This window comes from Perca fluviatilis, chromosome 7 (assembly GCF_010015445.1).
Source record: "Perca fluviatilis chromosome 7, GENO_Pfluv_1.0, whole genome shotgun sequence".
In the NCBI taxonomy this organism is placed as follows: domain Eukaryota; kingdom Metazoa; phylum Chordata; class Actinopteri; order Perciformes; family Percidae; genus Perca; species Perca fluviatilis.
The window spans coordinates 32,193,236-32,218,881 of NC_053118.1; the positions used below are offsets into that span (position 1 = coordinate 32,193,236).

The window sequence follows — 25,646 nt, forward strand, 5'->3', positions numbered from 1 at the left end:
CGTTTTGAATTGGTAACCCCACCCTCCTGCCAAAAGAAAACCGAAGGTGTATCCAGTAAACTGGTGAATGACAGATATGTAATCTGAAGATGAATGTTGTTACTGTATTTTGTGATATTATTGTCTGTTTTCCAGGAGGAGAAACTAGAAACTATCTGTTTGTCTCCCTCTTGCCTTTGTGTTGGGATAAGGACGCTGCTACAAAACATCTGCACGTAATGCTTTTACAGTTTGTAAACTAGTGACATCACAGGCTTATCAAGCTGTTGTGGAAGTGTGCATTTCATTCTTGTAAAAAAGAAAAAAAAAAAAAAATCTCTCTTGGATCTTTTGTGTTATTGAGGCGTTAAGGAGTTTTCACACATTTTTCTTTTCAGATAGGATTCGTAGTATGTCCAACAAAATGCATTAGATCACCAGCAGTACATGCAACAATTCCTATAAAGGAAAAACGTATAGAACAATGCCTTATCAATGTGATTCAATGTAAGACTATATATATATATGAGAAGATGCATGTTTGGTGTGGTGGTTTTGCTGTTTAGTGCTCTTCTAGTAGCTGTGGGGGTGTGGGGGGGGGTGTGTAACTAGAGTCATTCCGCTGTGTAAAACATAATCCCGCCGGCTCTGTAATCTGACGAGGGGGGGGTTCTCTACCCAGCAGATTGACCATGAGGATGTTATTGAGAGGGATGAGAGGCCAGAGGGCGATTACTCCCTCTGTGGGACGGGGAGAGGGGGTGGGGGTGTGGGAAAGGGTCTTTATTTTTATCAAGTTTTTTGAAGGTGCAGTGTAGTTCAATTTTCATGTGAGGCCTGAAGCTAAACATTTTTTTTTAAATTGCTGATCCCTGGATGCTGGATTTTGAACTTCACTAACAAACCAGTTGCAAACACCCTTTATCAAGTCCAACATATGGGTTCATGGGTTTTTAGCCTCAAAGGGATAGTTCAGAATTTTGAACACGGAAGCTAAGCGATGTACTTCTGTGGACGGGGGCAGCAGCTTAAAATATTTTAGACACCTAAAAAAAAAAAAAAAAGACTGACCTTATAATATCTGTATCAGTTATTGTAAACTACATTAAGAATATTTTCACAGCTTTACATTGCCGTCAAACAGCCCTGAAGTTACCATCTATGCTCTCGTTAAAGCCACCAGACTCCATTGACAAAAATAGTCATTTTACCTCTCAGATGAGTTGCTGGTCCACCACTGCCTCGATTGATTAGTTTGTTCCTAACCCTTTTTAAAACACACAAAAAGTCACACAATAACACAAACTAATTGAGGCACCGGTAGACCAGCACCTCTCATGTTCGGTGAGGTAAAATGACTCTTTGTCAAAGGAGTGTGATCGCAGAGAATAGGAGTACAACTTCCAACGGGCAACCGTCAAGTCCAAGTCTCAAACCTCTGGAGCTGCTCTGGACTTGTTTCCAGAGCAGATGACTGAACACAGACCAACTGCCTGCCTGCCTGCCTGCCAAAAAAAGACCTATTAGCATTTTGCTGATGCTCCTACTGAGAATATCTGACAGGGCGTGAGGAAGAAGGGGTCAAGTGTTTACACAAGGGCATTTTAACTTGACACACAGGCTCAAACAGTGACCTTTCAGTTCCGAGACTGTCTGTCTCTTAGCAGTCTGCAGCGATGCTGACGTCAGATGTCTCTATGTTTAGGTGTGAATTTCATATTCTCTTCCTGTCATATTCAAATGATATGAATGAGGCTGACAGCGGAGAGTAACGTGATTGACACGTGTCTGTTGACATTTGCTCCCGCATCAGTCTTCTGCTAAGAAAGGCAAGCCATTAACGAAGTCTGGATGTTAGGTCTTCTTCCACCTTCATCATAGGATTTCATGCGTGTCGCAAGACGTCGCTGTGGTTTCACCGTCAGGTCTCATTGTTACTGGGCACATGAATGGATTCCATGGATCGATTTCTGACAAATATTAGAATGCATTTGAGATACAAAACAATCCATATGTGGCAGTTTGTGCTGGCTTGCAGCTGACAGTGTTTTGCACACTAGATGAACATTAGATGAAGTTAATTTATGTATTCCTCTTTATTTTTCATAATTTTTGTTGAAGTTAGAGATGGTAAACAACGGTTAAATTCTTAATTTCGCCCAGCTGTGTTTGCTCAGTCGTTCTGGTCATTGCTCATTCCCTCAGTTGCATCCTTCCTTTTGACTTCTTCATCGTGCAACCCCCAGCTGGTGTAGACTAGAGTGTGAATAAATGAACAAAGCAAAGATCTTTTTTATTTAATTTTTAAATATATAGCTGGGGCCACTCGTACAGAAATAAATAAATAAATAATATATATATATATATATATATATATATATATATATAATTTTTTTTTTTTTTTTAATTTATTTCCGTTTTATTACATAGAGACAGTGGATAGGCATGAAAGGGGGAGAGAGATGGGGGGATGACACCCAGCAGGTCGGAATCAAACCCGCACCGCTGCAGAATGCTCTTACTGGGTGAGCTAGAGGCCACCCCAAATATTTACATACTGTACCTTTATAATGTCAAAAAATATATGAAACATTCTGGGGAAGCAGCAACACACACACACAGGAAGCAACACACGTGTGTGTGTGTGTGTGTGTGTGTGTGTGTGTGTGTGTGTGTGTGTGTGTGTGTGTGTGTGTGTGTGTGTGTGTGTGTGTGTGTTCATCAGCATTCCTGTACAGTCGTCTAAACTTCACCTCAAGATAAAAAGCGTGTGTGTGTTGCTGCTTCCCGTGTGTGTGTGGGGGAGTGTCTGTTGCTGCTTCCTGTGTGTGTGTGTGTGTGTTGCTGCTTCCCCATAATATTTCATAACTTGTTACATTACAGAGGTACAGTATGATGTACACAGTCACTGGTTGCAGAGCGAATCTTGGTGAGATTTTGGATTAATGCTGCAAATGTCATTTTAGGCCGTCGGATTACTTTCTGTATTTATACATCCAATCTGCTACAAGTACAAAAAGCCTGAAACATGGGATTTTTCCCCGGCCTGGGAGGCATGTGAAGAAGATGGAGAAGATGCGTGTTTGATGTGTTGGTTTTGCTGTTTGGCGCTCTTCTAGTAGCTGTGTGTGTGTGCGTGCGTGCGTGCGTGCTGTGCGTGCGAACACACTGCTTCCCCAGAATGTTTCATAATTAACATGGCCGTCGCTCCCTCAGGCTTCCCACATGTGCGCTGAATCTGCCACTACTGATGAGCTTACACTCTACAAGTCAACCGTTCCCTGTGACTCTTTTATTTCTTTCTCTGTGGTCAAATCTCTTGCTTCCCTCTGCTTTTTACCATCTGTGACACTCACCTCAGATTTACTCCTCACCTGCCGCTTCTTCTTTGTAAGCCCATACTAGCAGCTCATGGGACAGAAATGTTAGTTCATTCAGTCGAAAGTGATATATCTGACAACTACTGGATGGGTTACCACTTTAAATGGTTCTGGGTGAATTGTTGATTCGAGGGAATTACTGGAATTTTTGGGGCTTTGGAAATTATAGAGTGTGGTCTAGACCTACTCTATCTGTAAAGTGTCTTGAGATAACTCTTGTTATGATTTGATACTATAAATATAATTGAATTGATCACTTCAGCCCCTGGCGTTCAATATAGAGCCACCAATGTCAATCAATGGCTGTCCATAAATTAGGGGTTGTCACTAGTTAAAGATCCAATAAATCCTTCCTGAACCCAACATGCATGAATTCATTTACAGAAAAGTGATAGAAAGGGAAAAGAAAACGGTACATGTCTAATTTATTGGAATATTAGTTGTAGAGAGAGAGAGAATACAAACACTATAAGCATCAGACTTTTGAATCGCCACCTATTTCTCGGATTGGTTCAGCGATTTAAATGGGTCTTGTGAGCTCAATATCAGGTGTTTCCCACAGTTAGAGAAACAGCTGACCAATATCTCAGTGTCAGTCCGTTTGCAAATGTTCAGCTGCTAAAGAGCAAAGATGTAAATAGGCCTACTTAAAGCCTAAAAATATAATTCCAAACTCAGACCATAAAAGCACCGTTTGTGTATCACATGTAACGCTGGCTTTCAATTTGCTGTATTTCACCGACTGTGTGTGTGTTTGTCATCGTGTTTTGTGTGTGTTTTTAGATCCTGCAGCAGCAGCTGAAACGCCGCAGGTCCTCGCCCTTTATGGAAGAGCCTGTTGCTATAGCGATAGCTCCATAGTTACAGTTGATAAGCCTGTGTATACCCAGCGTTCTGTGTGGCAGGTCGTTGTGTGAGGCCGCTGTACTGTAGATGCTTTGAAACCATGACCCCGTTTTTGGATTTCGTTTATGGTACTGGAAGTTACAACAGAATTATAGCAATGGGAATTATTCCTACAGTTTCCTCTCTGTGTCGTAATCTCAAATTAAAATGTATATATTTTAACGGACTTAGTCCCAGTTAGGAGCTGTGTGTTTTGCTTTGTATTTATTTAGACTGACGAGACAGAAAATTGCCTTAACAAATCCACTCTAGGATGTTTACATGTCCAGAAAGGCTAGGTGTATACTTAATCTTTCTGATTTGTGTGTTGAAAGAAATTGTTTTAAAAGAAATGGAAAAGTGTGTTTCCCAGAAAGCTCTATGATGTGCTTAGCTTAGGTTAGCAAAAACACTGGAAACAAGGGAAAACAGCTCGCCAAGTAGCAAATTATATTTGTCTGCTGCCGGGGAGCGTGTTCATGTGTTTAAAGCTGGAAGAAATTCTTTGTGAACATGAGTCAACTTGTCACTGGAGTCACACAGGACTCTGTTACCGATTGGCTGCAGGTATTCTATCGCGGCCGCTAAAAGTTGGAATAACACCACCATTCGCGGCTCTCTGAGCATGGAGTAGGCTAATTCTCTGCTGCTTGGTGTGTTTTTTGGTATTAACTCCATTAAATGTGTATTTCATGACTTCCACTGTCATATGTGAACACAGTAAGCATGCTTGAAATTCATGTAGCATTAGAAAATGAGACACAGTGTGCCGCTAGCTCACACTTTAGAGCTCTTTATGGACCGAAAACAGCCTAAAACCTTTGATACTTGCAACATCTCTGGAGTTTCTTAGTTAAAGGTCCGATGACATGGTGCTCTTTGGATGCTTTTATATAGACCTTAGTGGTCCCCTAATACTGTATCTGAAGTCTCTTTCCCGAAATTCAGCCTTGGTGCAGAATTACAGCCACTAGAGCCAGTCCCACAATGAGCTTTCCTTAGTATGTGCCATTTCTGTGCCTGTAGCTATTGAGGAGGAGAGAGGGAGGGGCAAGGTGGAGGGTGGGGGTGTGGCCGTGACCAACTGCCACTTTGCTCATTTGAAAGCCATGATGCCTCTCTCTGTCATGGATTGGCCAAATTCTCTGGGCGGGCAAAGCAGAGAAAGGGGAGGTAATCTTGCTCCTTATTACCTCATAACAAGCTCATCTGAGCTTTCATTTTCTCAAAGGCAGAGCAGGATACCCAGGGCTCGGTTTACACCTATCACCATTTCAAGCCAATTGGGGACCATAGGCAGGCTGGGGGAACGCATATTAATGTTAAAAAAAACTCATAAAGTGCCATGGGACCTTTAAGTTGACCACTTTGCAGTTTGGTGAATAAACCCCAGCTGACTCATGCATCGGTGGCTATCACAAAACATGTAAATATGGCAGGTGTGGAGTTGATTGAAACCATTTTTCATTTTATCACTAGCCTATGCAGTTTTGTAGTCACACCACTTTAAAGGTGCACTATGAGTTCCTGCATGGTTTCAGTGCAATTTCATTTTTTTCTCAAATCGTAGGCATCTCTCCTTGATCCACTAGCTGCCTGCCCCCTGAATCCACTGTGAAAAAGCCCGGTCTCGGGAGACAACACAGGGGTCGTAAACGTCAAACAAACACTAGGGGCACAGGCTGTGCACTTATTTACAACAAACCAATCCAGCCAATCACCGACAAGAAGGTTGGGGGAGGGGATGCTTTTAGAGCAGCAGCCTTAAATTTCAGTGAATAAGACGCAATAATCCCCACCCCCTCCCCCAACTCATAGTGCCCCTTTAATTGAAATTAGCTGTTTGTATCATATTTGTAGCAGTGTGTTAACTGTTAAAGTGTATAGCTTCTTTTTTTTTTATTAGCTGAATTGATTGCATCACTGTTATATTTTATTTCGATGTGTCAGCATGTGGGCTGCACCCAGTTTGTGGAAATGTATGTAGTTATTTTTTTTTTGCCAAGTTGGAGATATCGTAGCTGTCAGAAACTCCCTGTGTCTCAGATTTAGATTCACAAATAGGCTGTTTTTCTCACTTGGCTGCCCTTTATTATAAGTTTCTGTGTGATATAATGTGAACAAGTTGAAAGCCACGCAAACTCACTGAACACACCTTAGTGGGAGTAAATGGATCATTCCTATCTATTATATAGCACATTTGTAGTAGGCTACACCTGTACAGAAAGCTGACATTATTCCAGGTTATGTGTTTGGTCATGCATGTTTTTATTGTTGACATTTCACTGCTATGTCTGCATGCTCATAAGGGCATGAAGTATGTGTGTGTGTGTGTGTGTGTGCGCGCGTGCGTGTGTGTGCGCGCGTTGTGTGCGCCTCCATATGTGTGAGTGTGTGTCATAAAAAATGGAGAAGGCTAAAGTAGGCCAGCAGTTCACAGCAGCACCACATGGGCTTGAAGGAGCCGTGAAAAGACATCTCCCTTCCAGCCCACACTGCCTTCCTCTTTGTCCTCCTCTTCTGTCTCCATCTTCCATCCCTCCCCTCCTATCCCCTTGCCTCCTCTCTCCTCCTCGTCTTCCCTCCTCCTCAGAGCCATTGTTTCTTCAATGTCCTTTGTCTGACTCCTTTCGGAGGTACAGTGAGCGTCAAGAACCAAAAATGACTCTGCTGTCTAAAAACAGGACATGACAATGATGACTGTTATCATAAATAAAATAACAGTTACAACCATAATGCACCTGATATCGCTGTTTTGTAATTTATTCTTTGCTCTGAGAGGAAATGATCTGCACGAAGATGACAATGATGGTCGTTGTTATAATAATAATGACAGTGAAAAAGATAAGTATAATAGAGAGGAATGGTAATAATCATTTATGCTTTATCTCTTGTGGTTCAGCAATGCAGCAGATCCTTAAGAATAGATTTGTCACAGGGTCATCTCTGCATTCATTTTATCTGAATCAAGGGTCTCAGGACAGACGGGGCCGTATGCCATTTAAAGGTTATTCTATTGTATGACTGTGCTGTGTTACAGTGGTGTGTAAAACAACAAACAACTCTGTTTTAATGACTTCACAGTCGAAATGTTGTATGAACTCGACCAAGTTTTGGCTGGTTTTCCACTGAACAGAAAATGCATGGATCTGACTGAGATGTGTATTTTAATGTGTATTTCTTAACAAAAGAGAGACGTGAAAGAGTTTGTTTGAGGCATGAGGTGCAATCATTTCTTTTTAATAAAGAAAAACAGGAGAAGCATCCTTAAATACTCTATGTATGAGGGAAGGGAAGTATCCAATATGGTACACCACACTAGCGGTGCCAGGATTTTGATTGTAGGTGGGCCTCCAGAAAACTGGATGGGCCAGTTGAAATAAGCCAAAAAAAAAACGTTTCTTGCTGAATTTAAATGAAAACAAGCTGCTTTGCTTTGCGTTTCATATTAGCTAATAGCTACACTCTGTCGGTCTCATTGAGCTTACTTGAAAAGCTTGCGCGCAAACGTCATTCATTTCATTGGATCACTTGCTGGTGACGATGCAGCCTGTGGGCGGGGCTTAAGAGTCCACACGTGGGGAAGAAGCCGCTGATTGGCTGAGAAGCTTTCACTCAAAGCTTTCCTCTGGCTGCTTATTGGATGAACTGCTAGAATGAAAATCACTCACTACTCACTATAGGCCTGGGTCAAAATGGGTGGGCCCGGACCTAAAATGGGTGGGCCTGGGCCACCCTCTTCACTTTTATTGTTAGCCTTGTCAATTTATAACTCAATTCTGTAAAAGAAAAATGAAATAAAGATTGAATGTACATGTGGATTTTAAGCTGGTGGTTCTCTCCCAGATAATATTAGAAGAACCAATAACCGGTCGCTGCAGTCTGGTCATTTAAAAAACAAAAAAAACAGCAGTATTTCAGACACCTGTTCTTTTGATTATGTTTGATTCTAAACGAAGGCTCTGCCTGCAGAATGCAGAGACTGTTAGAACATGGCAGCTTCTAGAATCAACCTGTGTCACAAAGAACTGACTGCAGAGGAGCCATTACTTAGTTCTGTTTATCATTTCAACTGTAGCTTTGTTCGAGTAGGTTACACAACTTCAGGATCAACTTCAACATTTCAATTGCCAGAAAGTCTTTTCACATGGAAAAACATCACAAGTGACAACATGGTAAGTTTAAATGATTTTGTTTTAGCGTTAATAAGTCATGAGTTTCCTTCCAAGGCTGGGTGCAAGTGTACAGTCCACTGATCTGCTTATCTTTACTAAAAGCAGATCTATTTAAGTTTACTAGATAAGCAGGATAAGATTAGACAGCTGCACCCCATCGTGCACCTCATTTTCAGTTCATTATGTATTTAGTCTTTTCATGTTATAATGTATTGAGTCTGATCAGAAAATATGTAAAATGGCATTTGAAGAGTTGCTTTACAAACCGATGTGATCACAAAACAAGCAGAAAACCTCTTAATTTGTAGATTTTAAATTACTTTTGATTGATTTTAACTTTTGTGTACTTCTCAAAATGCATTTTTTAGCTGAATAAATGTAAAATCAATGTGTGCATCAAAACTAACGTTAACTACTTATTACTTTTCTTAGATCTAATGGTGGTTGTTGTTGTTGTCCCCAGTGGACTTCTTAACCAAGTTTTGTCTTTAAGCTTTTTGGCTGTTATTTATTTATTATCTGCTATAGCTTAAGAAGAAAAGGTGCCAAATGATGTGAACTTGTATTATTCTTATGAATGTTTAAAAATTTAACATTTTCTTTAGGGAGGACCCCTAAACCCCCCGGTCAAATACATGTACCTAAGTCTTACACAAACGTAGGAAAAAACAATGTACATTTCAATTTTCAATTAGCAATCTCACAATTCACGTGTTATTTCACTCTGCAGTTACTGACAGTAAAATGGCATTTAAACAGTTGCTTTACAAACAAATGTGATGAAGAAAAGCAGAAAGCATCTTAATTTGAAGATTTCTGATGACGTTTGTATGATTTAACTTTTGTGTAGTTCTCAAAATGTACAGTATTCATGTGAGCTTTTCAATCAGCCACCATATAAAGCCTTCGCAATTCACTCGTTATTTCACTCAGCATGCCTATTATTATCCCTGCATGCAAACTCATTACACTACTATTGCTGGTGTTCTATTATTTGAGGCTAAACGCGACGTCATGTTGTGTCCATCACTCCTTCCTTCTCCTTTAGTCTTCAAATTACCGAGACCAAGCTCGGTATTCTACAGATTCTACTGAAGATGAGGAGACTTCATCCCCTTCTCTTTACTCTGCAGGAGGGGGCAGAAGCTAAGATCACAAAACCCGTCGATCTTTTTTTTTTTCGTATTTTTTTTGGAATCAGTCGATATTGGGTATTCTAGTATCAGACCTTTGCGTAGGGGCTCAGCCCCTAATTAGAATGTGACACGCATACAGCCTTGCAAAAGTGTTAACCCCCACCGCTAAATCAGTAATTTCATTAGCCAATAATCTCTGAGCTAGCTACTGGACAACAATGCCAGTTAACTTTTTTGACACTATTAACACTATGATGGAACTGAACCTGACACTATAAGTCACAGTAATAACGACCAGTTTGACACCATGTTCTAACATTCAGCAATTTCAGTTGCTTATGTTTCAATTTGGGTTCTAATCTGCGCCAAGGAAATTACCAACTTCTTCTCTGGGGACTACCAACATTGAACTTCACAACCGCACTCCTGACAGATTAGAGTGTAGCCTCAGCTTGAGCCCCCCTAAAAATGGTCTAAAATCACCAATGGTATCAAAGGCTTCATGTATGCTTTGAATGCACTTTAAACCCTTCTCCTTAAATCTAACATCTCATGTGTTCCCCAGGTGGCCATCCTTCAACAACTGCAAGCTTTCGACTCAGACAAATTCAACTTCATCAGATTCATGGACTCTTTTATCGACGGAGAGCACGTTTGTCTTGAGTTTGAAATGCTGGACATGAATCTGTGGGAGTTCTTGGAAAAGACACCTTTACACTTTCTCTCTGTAAAAGAAATCCGCCCAATCCTTCACCAGGTATGTACTCCGAGAGGTTTATGTCAAAGGCAAACAGGAGGTGGACACATTCAACAACTGAACATTCACCCAGTCCCGTTACTGTTGCTGTGCCTGGCAAACTTTCCATTCTTGCATGATGCAGTTTACAATGACGGTGACAAAACTACAAGAAATTCTTAGTTATGTTTTTAATAAATGGGACCTTGTCAGTTGTCAGTTGGGCAAAAGTAGCCTTCTCATTTCAGCCGGCGACCATCAATTTTGTTGGCTAAAATGACAATTGTCTCAAGCAAGTTTTATCAGCTGTTGGTTGTAAACACCTTCTCCCGCTGATTGCTTTTAAAATGAGAACCCTGTAAAAGTCAGGGCTGTCCTTGACTAAAGAAATTCTTAGTCGACTATTAACACTCATAGGATTTTGTCGACTAATCGATTAGTTGATTTAATCGACGGATTTGTGCGCTTTAAGTGGCTGTTAAGACTAAAAAAGTGCAATATATACCATCTGTTAAACTGAGTTTTTCCACAGATGATCATGCAAAAACACCACTTTAAATCTTGTGTTTACCAGAGATGCGCTCATTAGTTTCTTAGAAATAAATCATTCAACATAAAAAAGCATAAAAAATGACTAATCGTCTAAAGAAATCTTAGTCGACTAAGACCAAAACGACGGATTAGTCGACTAATCGACTAAGAGGGGGCAGCCCTGGTAAAATGTATCTGAAATATGCACTTGGTGGCACAAGGTGCTAAAAGACTGAAGCCAAAGCAACAAGTCCCAGGCACAAAGTTCTGACCTGTTGATGATTGGTGGAGCTAAGGCTGCTACCATGTGACTGGACAACCTTCTTTAGCAGGTACAGTCAATTGTTGGGAATTTGTCATTAAAGTGATATTTGAGCGCATTTTTTGTGGTTTATATTCCCTAGACAAAATAATCCACTGGGTGGACAAAAAGATGATTACTATTGTACTTAAATGTATTCCACTGCATTAAATTATGAGGCATTTCTATTTCTGTTGAACTTCTGACTGTAAATCAGTAATTTGCTCTGAAATGACACTGAGCTCAGAACTTACAGCGCTCAATCAGCAAACATCAACTGATCTGAAGTTCAATGGTTGCCCTTATGATTTCCTCATGACTTTCAGATAGCCACAGCTCTGCAACTCCTGAGGAGCCTTGGAGTTGTACACACAGACCTCAAACCAGACAACATCATGTTCGTGGACGGTGTAAACAAGCCATTCAAGATTAAGATTATTGACTTTGGCTTGGCCCGTTATGTCTCTCAGATCGAATCGGGCTCATACATGCAGCCACGCTATTACAGGTATCTTACAAGTTGACAACAAGGCAGAGTTCCAGCTTTAGATTTTATTTTTCTAACAAAGCAGCCAAAATACAAAACTAAAACAACATATTTGTGTTTGTTTTCTTAGGTCTCCAGAGGCCATTCTGGGATTTCCCTTCACAACAGCCATTGACATGTGGTCTTTGGGCTGCGTTGCTGCGGAGCTGTTCCTGGGCTATGTGCTGTACCCCGGCGACTGCGACTACGACATGGTCAGTGTTACACTTAAAACTCAGCAAAAAAACATGCTAACACGTTTTGGTTATGAACAGTAGGCCTATCTAAAAAAAAAAAAAAAAAAAAAGCATCTTAAATGAACATTTTGGGACTTTATTTCAAGGAGCTAGATTAGAAGATTGATACCACTCTCAAGTCAAGTCAAGTAGAAGTTTATTTGGGCTATGGTTTTGCAGCAGTGACAACAGTAATCACACACGATCAATTTAAATACAACATATAAATAGTAAAAAAGTGTGGTTGGGTGGTCAAGCTGATATTACCTTTGTCTGTGCTTTAATTATGGACCTAGATTAGCTTAGTTTAGCATAATGAATGAAAGCAGCGGGAAATGGCTAACAATCTTTTAATTTTAAGTGCTCATATTATGCTTTTTGGCTTTTTCCCTTTCCTTTATTGTGTTATATATCTTTTTTGTGAACGTTATAGGTTTACAAAGTGAAAAAGCCCAAAGTCCACCCCAAAGGGACTTACCATCTCCAACAGAAAACACTGTTCACCAACTGATCCAAACAGCTCTATTGTAGTCCAGCCTTTACTTCCGTGAAAAACTCTCGTCACTTTGTAACGCACGTTATAATCAAGGGGGTAAGCGAGCATCCAGAAAGCGTACCTCCTGAAGGACTCTGAAGCGTGCTGGAAAAATTGTGGCTGATCCCTCCCACCCCGGCCACAAACTCTTTGAGTCACTCCCATCTGACAGGAGGCTGAGGTCCATCAGGACCAAAACCTCACGCCACATGAACAGTTTTTTCCCCTCCGCCACTAGCCTTATTAACAAGGCCCGGAAACCACCCTAACTCTCTCCACACTCCACCCCTGGCTCTTCATGCCACTGTACTCTCTTTGCTGTAATGCTCTTTTTATTTCTATTTTTATTTTTAATTGAATACATACTGTGTACATATACTTATACTTATATTGTTTAATATTCCATTTAGAGAATGTGTGACGTGCACCAACAACACCAAAACAAATTCCTTGTATGTGTTAAAAAACGTACTTGGCAATAAAACCCTTTCTGATTCTGATTCCTATGGGGAGACTCTTAGGCTAACAAGCCATCACCTGCTGTTAGCATTCCATTGACTCCCATTCATTTTGGCGTCACTTTGACAGCGAATAACTTTACATCTGAAGCGTTAAAAGACTCTATTTGTCCATTGTTTATTTCTAAAGAAACACAACAATGTATAAAAGGCTCCATTACCTTGTATCTGACGTTATGGCCCCGTAGCAGCAGCTTTTGTAAAAATAGGCTAAAGATTGTGTCATAACCACGCGACTTTCTGTCGCACAGTAGAGAAATTACAGTATAGTCAGGAGAAGCTCGCAGGCAGTTTCGACTCACATTAGCTGTTTTAAGTTTAATTACTAATGTTAACTAGCATTTTAGTTAGCAATAATTAGCCTGTGCCTATGTTATCTCCTTACATACAGTATACCTACACTCTCCGTCTCTGCAAGATTGGGAATGATTGAGATTTCTCTTGGCACAGCTACCAGAAGACTTACAACTTTCAGATACGTTGCTCATATCACATCTACACCGTCTCTTTCAGTTGGAGGCTGCGCAGTAACGCTCAGCCATCACCGGAAAAATGCTTCTAATTCACTTCACTGGTCTCCGTCGAAGTCTAAGGCGTCACTGTGTCCATTCTTTTACTGTCTATGGTTATAATGCTCGCCTAGCTGCTAGCGTGGCACGCCCTCATACTCTGCTTCTTAATGGCTAGTAGTCCTGACCTAGGTACTGCGCATGTGCGACTCCCAACAAAGATGGAACAGAAGTGAGATGTCTCACTCTGTAGCTAAAACAGAGAGCTCAACACACAGGGTGAAAAGAGGAGCTGCAGCAATGTGCAGTACAACAAAACATTTTGTTTTTTGAAAATGAAACCATGTAAACCTATTCTGGTTCAATCTCTAAATACAATTATGAACCTTGAAATGAGCATAATATGAGCACTTTAAGTCTTGTGTATTTCCCAAAATGTGAAACAATTTTCTTTGATTTAGGCATACAACGTGAGCTTTTCTGCATCAATTTGATGATATGAAACAAAATCTTAATATTGTTATATGTACCAAGTGTAACTGACTTTGTGACTGTGTTGTGTCAACAGCTCCAGCATATGGTGCAGACTCAGGGTCAGCTACCGCACGAACTTCTCAACAACGGCATCAAAACCTGGTGCTTTTTCCGCAGAAACCGGGGCCGTAGACGTAGCTGGAGATTAAAGGTACAACCAATCAGTGGCTTTCACCTAGAATCTTACTTTTTGATCTCTTTCTTTCCATCAGTATCCTTGTCTTTCCATATGCCACGTAGTGTTTGGGACAGATTAGCTAAATGAATATTATTTGTCTTTAGACGCCATTTGAATACGGACAAGTCACCCGCAGCGAGAGCCATTTCAACTCCCTGAATGACCTGAAGAAGGTAGGAAGTCCCATTAGGAAAATCAGAGTTTTAGTGAGAACATTTGCGACAAATCCATTACCACGAGCCACAAAGATTAATAGAGATTTTACCGACTTTTGTGCTTTATTCTGATTCAGATAAGACCAGCCTGCCATCTCTCAAACGAGGACACCATGGCAGAAAGCAAAGACCAGGAGAACTTTGTGGATTTGCTCAAGAAGATGCTTCATCTGGACATCGGTCAACGGATAACACCCGGCCAACTTCTGGAGGATCCATTCATCACCATGTGCGACCTGGCTAACAGATACCCCAACAGCTTTTAGTAAGTCTACAATAAAACAAATCAGCGTGGAACCTCTGTGCCGGTGGCTGGATGTTGATTTGTCGTCCATTGCACATGCTATGTGTCCTGATCTTTTGCACATCCCTCGACATTTTTACACATCGTGCACTAAACCATTCAACCCTTTATTCTTTTCTTTTTTCTTATTCTTTAAAACAGTCCTATTTTACATATTTGCTTTTTGTATTCTTTCCTTTTTTTTGATTTTTGGTTTATATATTTAGCACATGTACAAAACAACAATGATACATTTACAAGTCATTAAGTATAAAAGACATGCAAAGAAAGAAAGAAAAGTAATCATAAAACCCCCCAAAACAAATCAAGAAATATGTTAGGCTATTGATAAAATAAAATATGTTCCACACATTTATTTTTTTTATGATGAAGGAGAAAGTTTCTGTAGGCTGGGAGGGAAATAATTCCATATCTTAGAACCTCTGTAATTATCCAATTAATGTGTTAATGTTTATGTATGCATCATCCACCAAGGCTTACTAAGTGTTACTTATTTGGCAATAAATCCTTTTCTCATTCTGATTTAACGATTGATTTTTATTTAATTTTTTCCAGCGTGAAATTAGGCTGTGAAATGATGGAAGTCTGTCTGGATCAGAGTATGAGCCCTCATGACATGGATCAGCAGCCGTGGCTGAACCTGCAGGCCTCCACCAGCACCGCCAGCCTGGACCAGCACAACCTCCCCGGCCAGGTCACTCCTGTCTGGAACCGTCGCCAAGAGCATCCCTTCGTACTGAGGATAGCATCGGCCGTCTCCAGCAGCCTCTCCATCCAGGACCAGAGTCTATTGCAACCACAGCAACTCAGCTTCTCTGCTGAGGAGGAAATGACAGCGCCAGAGCCGTCGCTGCCCTCCACCTCTGAGGTTCAAATCTACATGGGCGAAGTTAGTCCTGTGAGGAAAATGAAGAGCGACTCTTTTGAAGCCTTACAGAGTGGTGACATGTAGGTGCTGTATAACTTTCCTTTACTGATTTTACAATATACTTCCCATATATATGGTGCCAGTACCCTAATTCGTAAGTTCCATGACATGATTGTCGCATGTGTCTTAGATATTTTAGTATTCATACGTATATATCATAGGGTGACCCTGAATAGTCGACTAATTTACAATTCGCTCTAAGGAATCTCTACTGCCAATCTTGCGGTCAAATCGCGCAGTGTCTAAAAAAGTGGTTGTGAAACAAAGGATCATTCCATTTGGATTATATGGGGTGCTGAATGTATGATTTTAAATAAAATTCCTTGGTTTTCCCCAAAAAATCATGATATATAGCCTATTTTGGTATAAATATCAGCCTATTCATAATACTGTTAATAACAATTAGAAGTAAGGGTACTTATGTGGACAGAAATCAGAAGTGCCGGTACTTAGTACTGGTGAGTACTGGCCCATTTCAGGCACTGATTATATGATATTTTGCTGTTAAAATGGAAGAGATACAAACAGTATGTGGTCTATGCAGAAGCCTGGAAAGTGCCCTGACAGAGAGCAAGAGGATAAAGACAGATTTCATAGAGACCCAAGCAGGTAGGCTCAACTACAGCAGCTCACACTTGGGATCAACTGTACATCAATAATTATGCGTAATAAATATGTTTGAACTTACACACGGCTGGTGCAACAGCCTGCAGTGTATATTTTAAATCAATTCAAGAGGTAGGAGACAGGAGAAAGCAGGGGGTGAAACTAAGAATCTATAGCCTGACGTGGTCCTACTCAGAACTTACCGACCTCGAATTTTGTGGGCGGGGCTAACTTCGGCTGGCATCCAGGCTAAAGAATCTACTGTGCATGAGGAGAATTGTCAGCAGTATTTTTTTGGTTAGAATGAAACATTGCTTTCCTTTAACTTTATAAGCATTAAAACATCATGTTTTTTTTTTTAAAGAGGTTCCAGCTGAGGCTTCATCCAGCACAGCCAAAGCTAAGCCTCAGAGGAAAAGGACATGGGACACTGTTGTAGCCTCAAACAGTGGGTTAAGGTAGGTGTTATTTAACGTGCTTGTACATAGGAATTTTATTGTTAAAATTCAAAAGATTTAAACCCATTTGATCCATGCAGAGCTCCAGACAAGGACTCGCCACAGAGAAAGAAGATGAAGATGAACCTGCTAAATGACTCAAAAGAGGCTCCAATTATAACTTTGTCCAGTGAGGCCAAAATTAAACCGCAAAGGAAAAGGACACGGGCCACTTTTGTAGCCTCACACAGTGGGTTAAGGTAGGTGTTATTCAACTTGCTTGTACACAAGAATTTCACTGTTAAAATTCAAGAGATTCAAACGCATTTCATCCATGCAGAGCTCCAGACAGAAACTCGCCAGAAAGGAAGAAGATGAAGATTAGAGAGGATCCAATTGAAACTCTGTTCAGTGAGGCCAAAATTAAACCGCAAATCAAAAGGTTGTGGGACACTTTTGTTGCTTCGAACAGTGGGTACAGGTATGTGTAATTTAACTAGCATGTATATGTGTATATATATATATATATATATATATATATATATATATATATATATATATATATATATATATATATATATATAATGTACTGTTAAGATTCTGGAGTCTGAAACAACATTAAATGGTTTAAATGCAGAAGCGGCTCTCCAGAAAGAAAGAGGAGGACGATGAGCCTGAATGAGGTGGAGACAAACGATTGACACAGATTCTCAGTTACACAAATGACACATTTGTGGGTAGTTTTGGTGAAACTTTAAAACCTTTTTCCCCACAGATAAGCGCCACAACTGTAACCAGGCTTTATCCAGCGAGGCCAGAAGTCCAGAGAGTGACAAAAAGTAGGTGTTATCATGTCACTTCCCTGTTTTGATTGAATTACTTTTACAGTAGCATTCGAGAGATTTAAACATTTGATCTGTGATGATGAGCCTGGATGAGGGTGCACATGCACGTAAAGATAGGAGCATCATGATGGCAACTCACCCTAAGCATCAGCTGATGTCTTTAGGTCTGATACGTATCGAAGATTAACATTTTAACAAAAAGCTGGCGTTACAAACTTGAGATAGGTTTGAATGAAGTTGGCTTTTAGTGGACATGGGAGGTCTAATTGCTATTGGGTTGCAATATGGAAATTACTGCACCTGGTCTGGATGTTCTGCATTTTTAATTGGCAGCAGCAGGGTGCAGCTCCCCCGCTGTGGTTACCCGTGCCCTTCAATCCTAAAAAAACCCGTACCAAACACCACTGGTAGCTGCTGTCCACCTATAGTGTAATCTCATCACGTAGCTAAATGGGGCAGGTTGTAGTTTAAAATAGAGAACATGGTTTGTAATATGACATGTGAGATTTTGCTGGCTAGTAGCTTGAAGATCCCATATTGTAAAAGGTGAAACTTGCTTTGCTTTTTTGATTATAAAGCAGGTCAAAGTGCTATATAAATACTGAAAGTATCGGTCAATCCACAGAGAAATGCACAAAGCCCGTATTCAGAAACTGTGCCTTTAAACGAGTCGTCAGGTGATGTCACAACTATACTAAAAAGAATGTGCCTTTTAAAGCTTTAGTGTGTAACTTTTTGATATTAATGAATGTCCGTTACATTCAAGCCATTGCCAAATGAGTTGCCACAAAGCTAATTAAGACTATCAGCTCTACACAACTCTCTCTGGATTTCTCAGTATGGCTATGTTCAGAAGATTGTGTCGTCCGGTGACTTTCCCGTGCAGAAGCTTGAGTGAAGATAATTACCTCTTCTGAAGAGTCCATCATGTTTTTTTAATCCTCCGTGTCGTCTTTGGCTACTAGCAACTACGTGGAGGGGTGGGGGTGCATGCGCGATTACGGAAAGCTTGTATCATGTGGACGCGCCAACAGTGTTGTTGTCATTACTTAGAATTCCTCATGGGGGCGACAGAAAATACGCACTATAGCTTTAAGCATGTAAACATGTTCTAGTAGAAACCCCGAAAAACAAGTTTGAACCTGAAATAAGCCTAATATGTCCCCTTGAAACAATAATCAGACTCAGACACAAAATGCAACAGAAGTGGATAACAAAACATAACTAACTCACTGGGGTTCCCATTAAAAATGTTCATGTTTCAATATTTTTGTCATTGCTTGACAGCACCAGGCCATGGATGTGAGCTCAGCAGCGCCGGGGCACAACGGAGCAAGAGTGACGAAGGACCGCGAAACACGGTGGAGGACAGCAGAGCCAGAGAGACGAGGTTTGAGGACAGCAGTTCCACGGCCCAGGGGGACATCAGGACATCAGGAGGTTTGTAGGTGTATCAGTAACGCCTGTACAGGTGGAGGATTAAAACACCCAGTATAATATTTTGCTGTTATACTGGTAGTTACTTTTAAAGAGCACTCCCTTCTCTCCTACATGTTTCTAGATTTAATTAACAGCACTAGATATTTTTGTTATGCAGCCCGTAAGACACTAAACTATCTCTGGGAGGGAGTTCCCTCTTGTGCGATCCTTGCCAAGGTTTCTTCCAGCCTCTCCAGTTAAAGGGTTTGTTTGGGTGTTTTTCCTTACACGCTTGAGGGAGGTGTCGTCATCACTTTGGCTTCAAGTCCTGTTAAAGCAAAAAGAATTATAAAAAATATAAAAAGGAACTCCGCTGAGTGCAGTGATGCATCCTAGAAGAGTCCATGGAAAACTTTGGAAAGTTCATGAGTTACAGTATGAGCAGGAGTGTGGCTAAAGTATATTGAACTGGGCAGACCGTAAAGATAAAAGAACTCTCTGCTGAGTGCAGTGATGCCTCCCAGAAGAGTCTAAGACAAACGATTTATTAGTTATGAGAGGGGCATGGCTTAAGAAAAGGGGACAGGGAAAATGGTCACCAATGAAAACGGAACTCTGCTGAGTGCAACGATACCTTATATAACAGTCTAAGAAAAATGGGTCATCAGTTAATAAGTAAGTAAAATGTATTTATATAGAGCTTTTCACAGATAAAAATCTCAAAGTGCTTTGCAAAGAACATACGATATGATACATATTAAAATACAGCACACATATAATACATACAAAACAAATAAAGTGCAGACAGGTTAACCAAAAGCTTGTTTAAAAAGATAGGTCTCTAACTGATTTTTAAAAGAGTCCACAGAAACAGCAGACCGTAAGGGAGGAGGCGTTACAGTCTCGATTGAATCCTAACTCATCTGATAACACGGTTTTAAAAGGGGGAAAAAAAATAAAAAAAAAAAAAAAAAAAAAAAAATTAAATAATTAAAAAAAAAAAAAGGGAAAAAAAAAAAAAAAAAAAAAAAAAAAAAAAAAAAAAAAAAAGGGAGGGGAAAAAAAAAAAAAAAATTTTTTTAATTTTTTTAAAAAAAAAAAAAAAAAAAAAAAAAATTTCTGGGATTTGGGGTGTAATTTTGTGTCTCTGATGCTTCCACACACATACAAACTTTGAAAAAAATCCATCCATGCTGTTTTGAGTGAGATACGGTTTCTGAATGTGTCCTGCCTTCAGTCTCCTGGTGAGCTGTTCAAAATCGGCTCGGATTGTGACGTCACAGTCCGAAACGAGCTGGCTAACCACAACCGTTAGCTTGTAGCGTTAGCGTTAGCATGCTACCTCGTTCTCAATAGCAAAGCACTGCTACAACACACACAAGTTCACCATAATCTCCAAAAGAACTACTTACATGTGCGCCCTCATTTAGAAGTCTCCCAGCTAATCCTGCCTTGTAACTGACCAAAGTTGGAGAAACAGGCTTTCTTTTACTGTCTCTAGAGTTAGCTAGCTGACATGATCTACATCCGAACTACTGAGCATGTGCGAGTGCAATCAAAGATAGTACAGAAGAAGAAGATGAAAAGAGGTCTCACTCTGTAGCTAAAACAGAAACCAGGTGAAAAGAGGATCTGCAGCAGTGAGAGAGACCTGTGCAGTAAAACAAAAATATGGTGTTTTTTGAAAATTAAACCATGTAAACCTATTCTGGTACAACCTTAAAATACAGTTACGAACCTGAAAATGAGCATAATATGGGCGTTAATAACCTAGCTTGGAAATTAGTAACTCTGCCTTTTGAGTGTATCTTTCCACGCACTTTGCTGCAGTACAATCTTGAATATTTGTAGCTGCATGCATAAAATAACATCAAAATTAACCAAAGAAATATTATCAGTAATGGCCCATAGGGGTCGATAGGGGGGCAGCCCTTCTGGCATTTGCCCAAATTCCAGATGGCCAGTCCGTCACTGAGGGGGCGCAAGAGTCCCACATTATGTTGCTCCAACCCGTTCTAACTCCGAACTCGTAAAATACTGATGCTTGGGCAGTGGCTGGCAGCGTCAGATACGACCCAAAAAGCACCCTTCAGCGTGTGTGTAGAACACACCGGCCAGAGCAGCGCTTGAAGATGACGTAGTATTAGGAGCGACAACGGTGGCAGTAGTATGAAAGTCTGAATTTCCCCGTAGGGAGGAGGTTGGTTGGGGTGGTGGATGGGTCAAACAACACAGGACTTTCACCCAGGAGACCGGGGTTCGTGTCCCGCGTGTCACGTTTCCTAAACTCAACTGTCGCTTTCTTCTTTTCCTAAACCCAACCGTGCCATTCTCGTCCCGTTCTTCTTTTCCTAAACCCAACCGTGCCATTCTCGTCCCGTTCTTCTTTTCCTAAACCCAACCGTGCCATTCTCGTCCCGTTCTTCTTTTCCTAAACCCAACTGTCTCATTCTTGTCCCACGTTTAACGGCACCTTTTACAAGCCCACCCACAATCTTTTCCTCAACCTAACGGCGTCAAAAGTGACGTCAATAGTCCCGACCAAGCACGTTTAGATAAAGGGCATTTAGATGTGACGCTAAAGGAGACTTTTAGCGTCAAAGACATTGCCAAAGGCACCTGACCAAGCATCCATATTTTACACGATGGGTGTGAGAATGTGTTGGTTGCTCAATATCAAGTGTAGACCACAAGTTCAATTTCATGTTAATCAGATGATGTTTGTTACATAGGGCTGATTTCCAGTTGCCAGTAGGTAGCACTATGACTTTGAGTCAATATGGAGCTTTTTCACAGCAGACATTTTGACTTGTCATAGTAGGAAAAGCACAGCTGAAATTGATAACTTTAACGATGGCTCAATTCCATCAAGTGTCCCAGTAAGCTATTCCAGTGAGTCAGCATGCCCAATACCAGGGTCTCTCCTAAGTGGAATACAGCCATCAGTAATGGTTTTGAATACACCTGTGCTTTTCCCACTATGACATGTCAAGATGTCTGCCGTGAAAAAGGTCTATTGGTATGTAGATGTCTTCAGGCCAGGACTCTTATCAAGCCAGACAAATTTTGGCCAGATTGGACAATGTACATTTGAGTTACAATAACTTACTGTTTGGTGAAACATGCAAAATGGCTACCACGCCACAGCAGCTTCTTTCGAAGTAAACTAAAACTTTTAATATGTCTTCATTGTTAAGGTCTGTAGAAGAAATTTGAAGTCGATCGGCCTAAATCTGTTTTGAATGAGAGTTTTGTAAAAGTACAGCGCCTGGTAATTATGAAGAAATCCATTAAGCTGATGGGTTCTGTTCCGAAGAAGAGTGGCGCTTCACGGTGACAGACAGAACTAAAGCACACACTCAGTGGTTAGCACTGTCACCTCACAGCAAGAAGGCACTGCTGAGTGGTTTGATCCCCAGGAAGGGCCTTTCTGTGTGGAAGGTTTGCATGTTTTCCCCATGTTCGCGTGGGTTTTCTCCGGGTGCTCTGGTTTCCTCCCACCACCAAAAACATGTATGTTTACTTAGTTAGAACTGGCGTTGGACCCCGGGTTCTGCGCTACGATAACATGTATAGGATGGGTTAAATGCAAAGGATCTATCTATGTAAGTGCTTTTTTTAACCTTTAAAGGTCCCATGGCATGAAAATGTCACTTAATGAGGTTTTTTAACATTAATATGAGTTCCCCCAGCCTGCCTATGGTCCCCCAGTGGCTAGAAATGGTGATAGGTGTAAACCGAGCCCTGGGTATCCTGCTCTGCCTTTGAGAAAATGAAAGCTCAGATGGGCCGATCTGGAATCTTCTCCTTATGAGGTCATAAGGAGCAAGGTTACCTCCCCTTTCTCTGCTTTGCCCACCCAGAAAATTTAGCCCACCCATGAGAGAGAGAGACATCATGGCTTTCAAACGAGCAAAGTGGCAGTTGGTCAAGGCCACACCCCCACCCTCCACCTTGCCCCCCCCCTCTCTCCTCCTCAATAGCTACAGACACAGAAATGGCACATCCTAAGGAAAGCTCATTGTGGGACTGGCTCTAGTGGCTGTAATTCTGCACCAAGGCTGAATTTCGGGAAAGAGACTTCAGATACAGTATTTAGGGGACCACTAAGGCCTATATAAAAGCATCCAAAGAGCACCATGTCATGGGACCTTTATTTGCCAGCGGGTGTGGTAGCCAATTCAAGCCAAAAGAATGAAACTTACATTAGTGGCTATTTTGCTTGTGTTTATATGACTGTGGCATTTAGTCATGTATTTAGTAGTCTGAAAAAAGCTAAGAGAGCTTGTGGAACGTAACGAACTTGCCACTCACACAGGGAGTGAACGAAAAAATGCTGATGATTATACAGTAGGGGAGGGGTTGTGTTAAAAATGACTCCTGTGCATAAGGGAATCATAATTTCACGCCACCCCCAAAAAATCATGGACTTCCCAACTGCCTAACTCCACAATTCAGAACTAAACTGTTTACAGTCTTTTCACATGTTTTCAACGTATTTTCTAACATGTATAACGTGTTCAGAAAGAAATCACAGATTTTGCTTTACCAGGACTTTAAAATTAATATAACTTCATAGTTTCCAGCCTGGGCATTTAATAGCATTTAATCCCACCTCTTACCACATAGTAGGCTATATCATCTACAGATAATGATAAGTTGATAGTTGAGAGAACAGAATGGAAGGTATTGTGTTCAGGCGTTACTCTTGTACAGTACATGTATATATTTTATTGGACTTGTATGTTAAAGGTCCCATGACATGGTAATTTTTTGGATGCTTTTATATAGACCTTAGTGGTCCCCTAATACTGAATCTGAAGTCTCTTCAGATCGGCCCATCTGAGCTTTCATTTTCTCAAAGGCAGAGCAGGATACCCAGGGCTCGGTTTACACCTATCACCATTTCTAGCCACTGGGGGACCATAGGTAGGCTGGGGGAACTCATATTAATGTTAAAAAACCTCATAAAGTGACATTTTCATGCCATGGGACCTTTAAATCTGTCTTATAATTATAAATAAATTGATAAACTAAGGTTTTGCCATTCCATTTATTCAGTGTCTCTTCTCACATTACATCTCACAATTTGTTTTGCTGTTGGGTTAACAGTCTCTCAGTTGTGTGCATACAATTCAAATAAAGTACAACTTTCAAAGCAATGCAGTAAATGATCCACAGTAGACATTTTACAAGGTCTTCACAGAAGTAAAAGGGACTCTCACTGGCCACTCATCCCTGTCCGTGTTGTAAGCTAAATAGCAAGAATGTTACCCCTCCATGTTACGATTTTCAGTTGCGTGTCCCGAGTCCAACAAAAGCCTGTCGGGACGCTAAAATGTCCCGGTTTACACGAACCACTATGAAATTGTCCCGGTTGTCAGTGATTACATAGCCAACGTGGTCTTATTATAGCCCGATCATTAACTAAACCCAAGTAGAAAGACTAATAAAGCGTCCAGCGTATGATTTTAACTGTGTGTGTGTGTGTGTGTGTGTGTGTGTGTGTGTGTGTGTGTGTGTGTGTGTGTGTGTGTGTGTGTGTGTGTGTGTGTGTGTGTGTGTGTGTGTGTGTGTTGATGTGTGTGTGTCAATCGTAGCGGTCTGCGTCCCATAATCTGTGCACCCAGCGTTACAATGTCTACTTGTTAACATTGTTGCAATGCCTCTTCTTATCTGTGTCGTTTTAACCATAGACAGTGAAAGGGTTTTAACCGGGCACAAATGTGCTCCCGTTGAGCGGATCTTTTCGCTCATGAACAACACATGGACTGACAAGAGGAACCACATGACCATTCCCACGTTAAAGGCGCTACTCGTCAAACAGGCCAATCTTGCTGACACCTGTACGCAATTTCACAGTAGGCTTTCAGCCAACAAATTGATTCTTGAGCAAATTCAATCCTCTAACAAATACTGTATACAGAATGAATGTTTACAATAGGGAAGCTATCTGCTCTATCAAATGAGATTACATTTGTGTGTGTGTGTGTGTGTGTGTGTGTGTATTTGTGTGTATTTGTGTGTGTGTGTGTTGTTGGTTAGAATAACACTAGTAACACTTACATGACACTTACATTCATGGTACATGAATTATCATGAATTCATGCATGAATTAATTGATGTATATATTATTATGCATTATGTAAGTAATGATTTATGTGTTACTGCATTCCTTAATATCCCATGAGTCATCAGGAATTGATGTGTTCACAGTCTGTCATTCGTGACCTCATACATGAACAACACAACTAAAGCATCAAGTACGTGGGCACATCATTATGAATTATGATTTATTAAGCATGCTCATGATTATTTATTTTTCTGCAAAAAAATGCGGTCATCCCTGCGCAAATTCTGATTTGAACACAACTTGTGCATAATGATGGGCCCACCTTACCTAATGCTTTTGTTGATCATGCATGAGGTCATGAATGAGAGGCTATGAACTCATGTCAATTCCTGATGATTCATAAAATATAAAGGAATGAATTAATGCACAAATCATGAATTCATTTATGCATGAATTCATAATTCATGTACCCTTACCGTAAAGTGTTACCATAACTTTAGTTAAAGCCTGTGGCAGCAGTTCCAAATAATTAGTTTAGTGCCATGCAATGGAAAATACCTTTTAACAAAGTTTTTCACAAGTTCAGTGGGTGCATTTTACAAAACAATGCTTTAATTCTGAAAATAAAGTTGGTCCCACACGAAACTCAGTCAATGTCTC

The 25,646-nt window shown here is 40.7% G+C and overlaps 1 protein-coding gene across 1 annotated transcript; it reads left to right on the forward strand.

Moving 5' to 3' along the window:
• Positions 1-11,518: 11,518 nt before the first annotated feature.
• On the forward strand, positions 11,519-18,942 carry LOC120562445 (homeodomain-interacting protein kinase 2-like). Its single transcript, XM_039806158.1, has 13 exons — positions 11,519-11,631; positions 11,741-11,864; positions 14,016-14,132; positions 14,264-14,332; positions 14,452-14,639; positions 15,234-15,626; positions 16,151-16,215; positions 16,577-16,670; positions 16,751-16,909; positions 16,990-17,130; positions 17,287-17,332; positions 17,425-17,488; positions 18,782-18,942. The coding sequence occupies exons 1-13, from the start codon at positions 11,519-11,521 to the stop codon at positions 18,940-18,942; spliced, it is 1,734 nt and encodes a 577-aa protein (XP_039662092.1).
• The last annotated feature ends 6,704 nt before the right edge of the window (positions 18,943-25,646 follow it).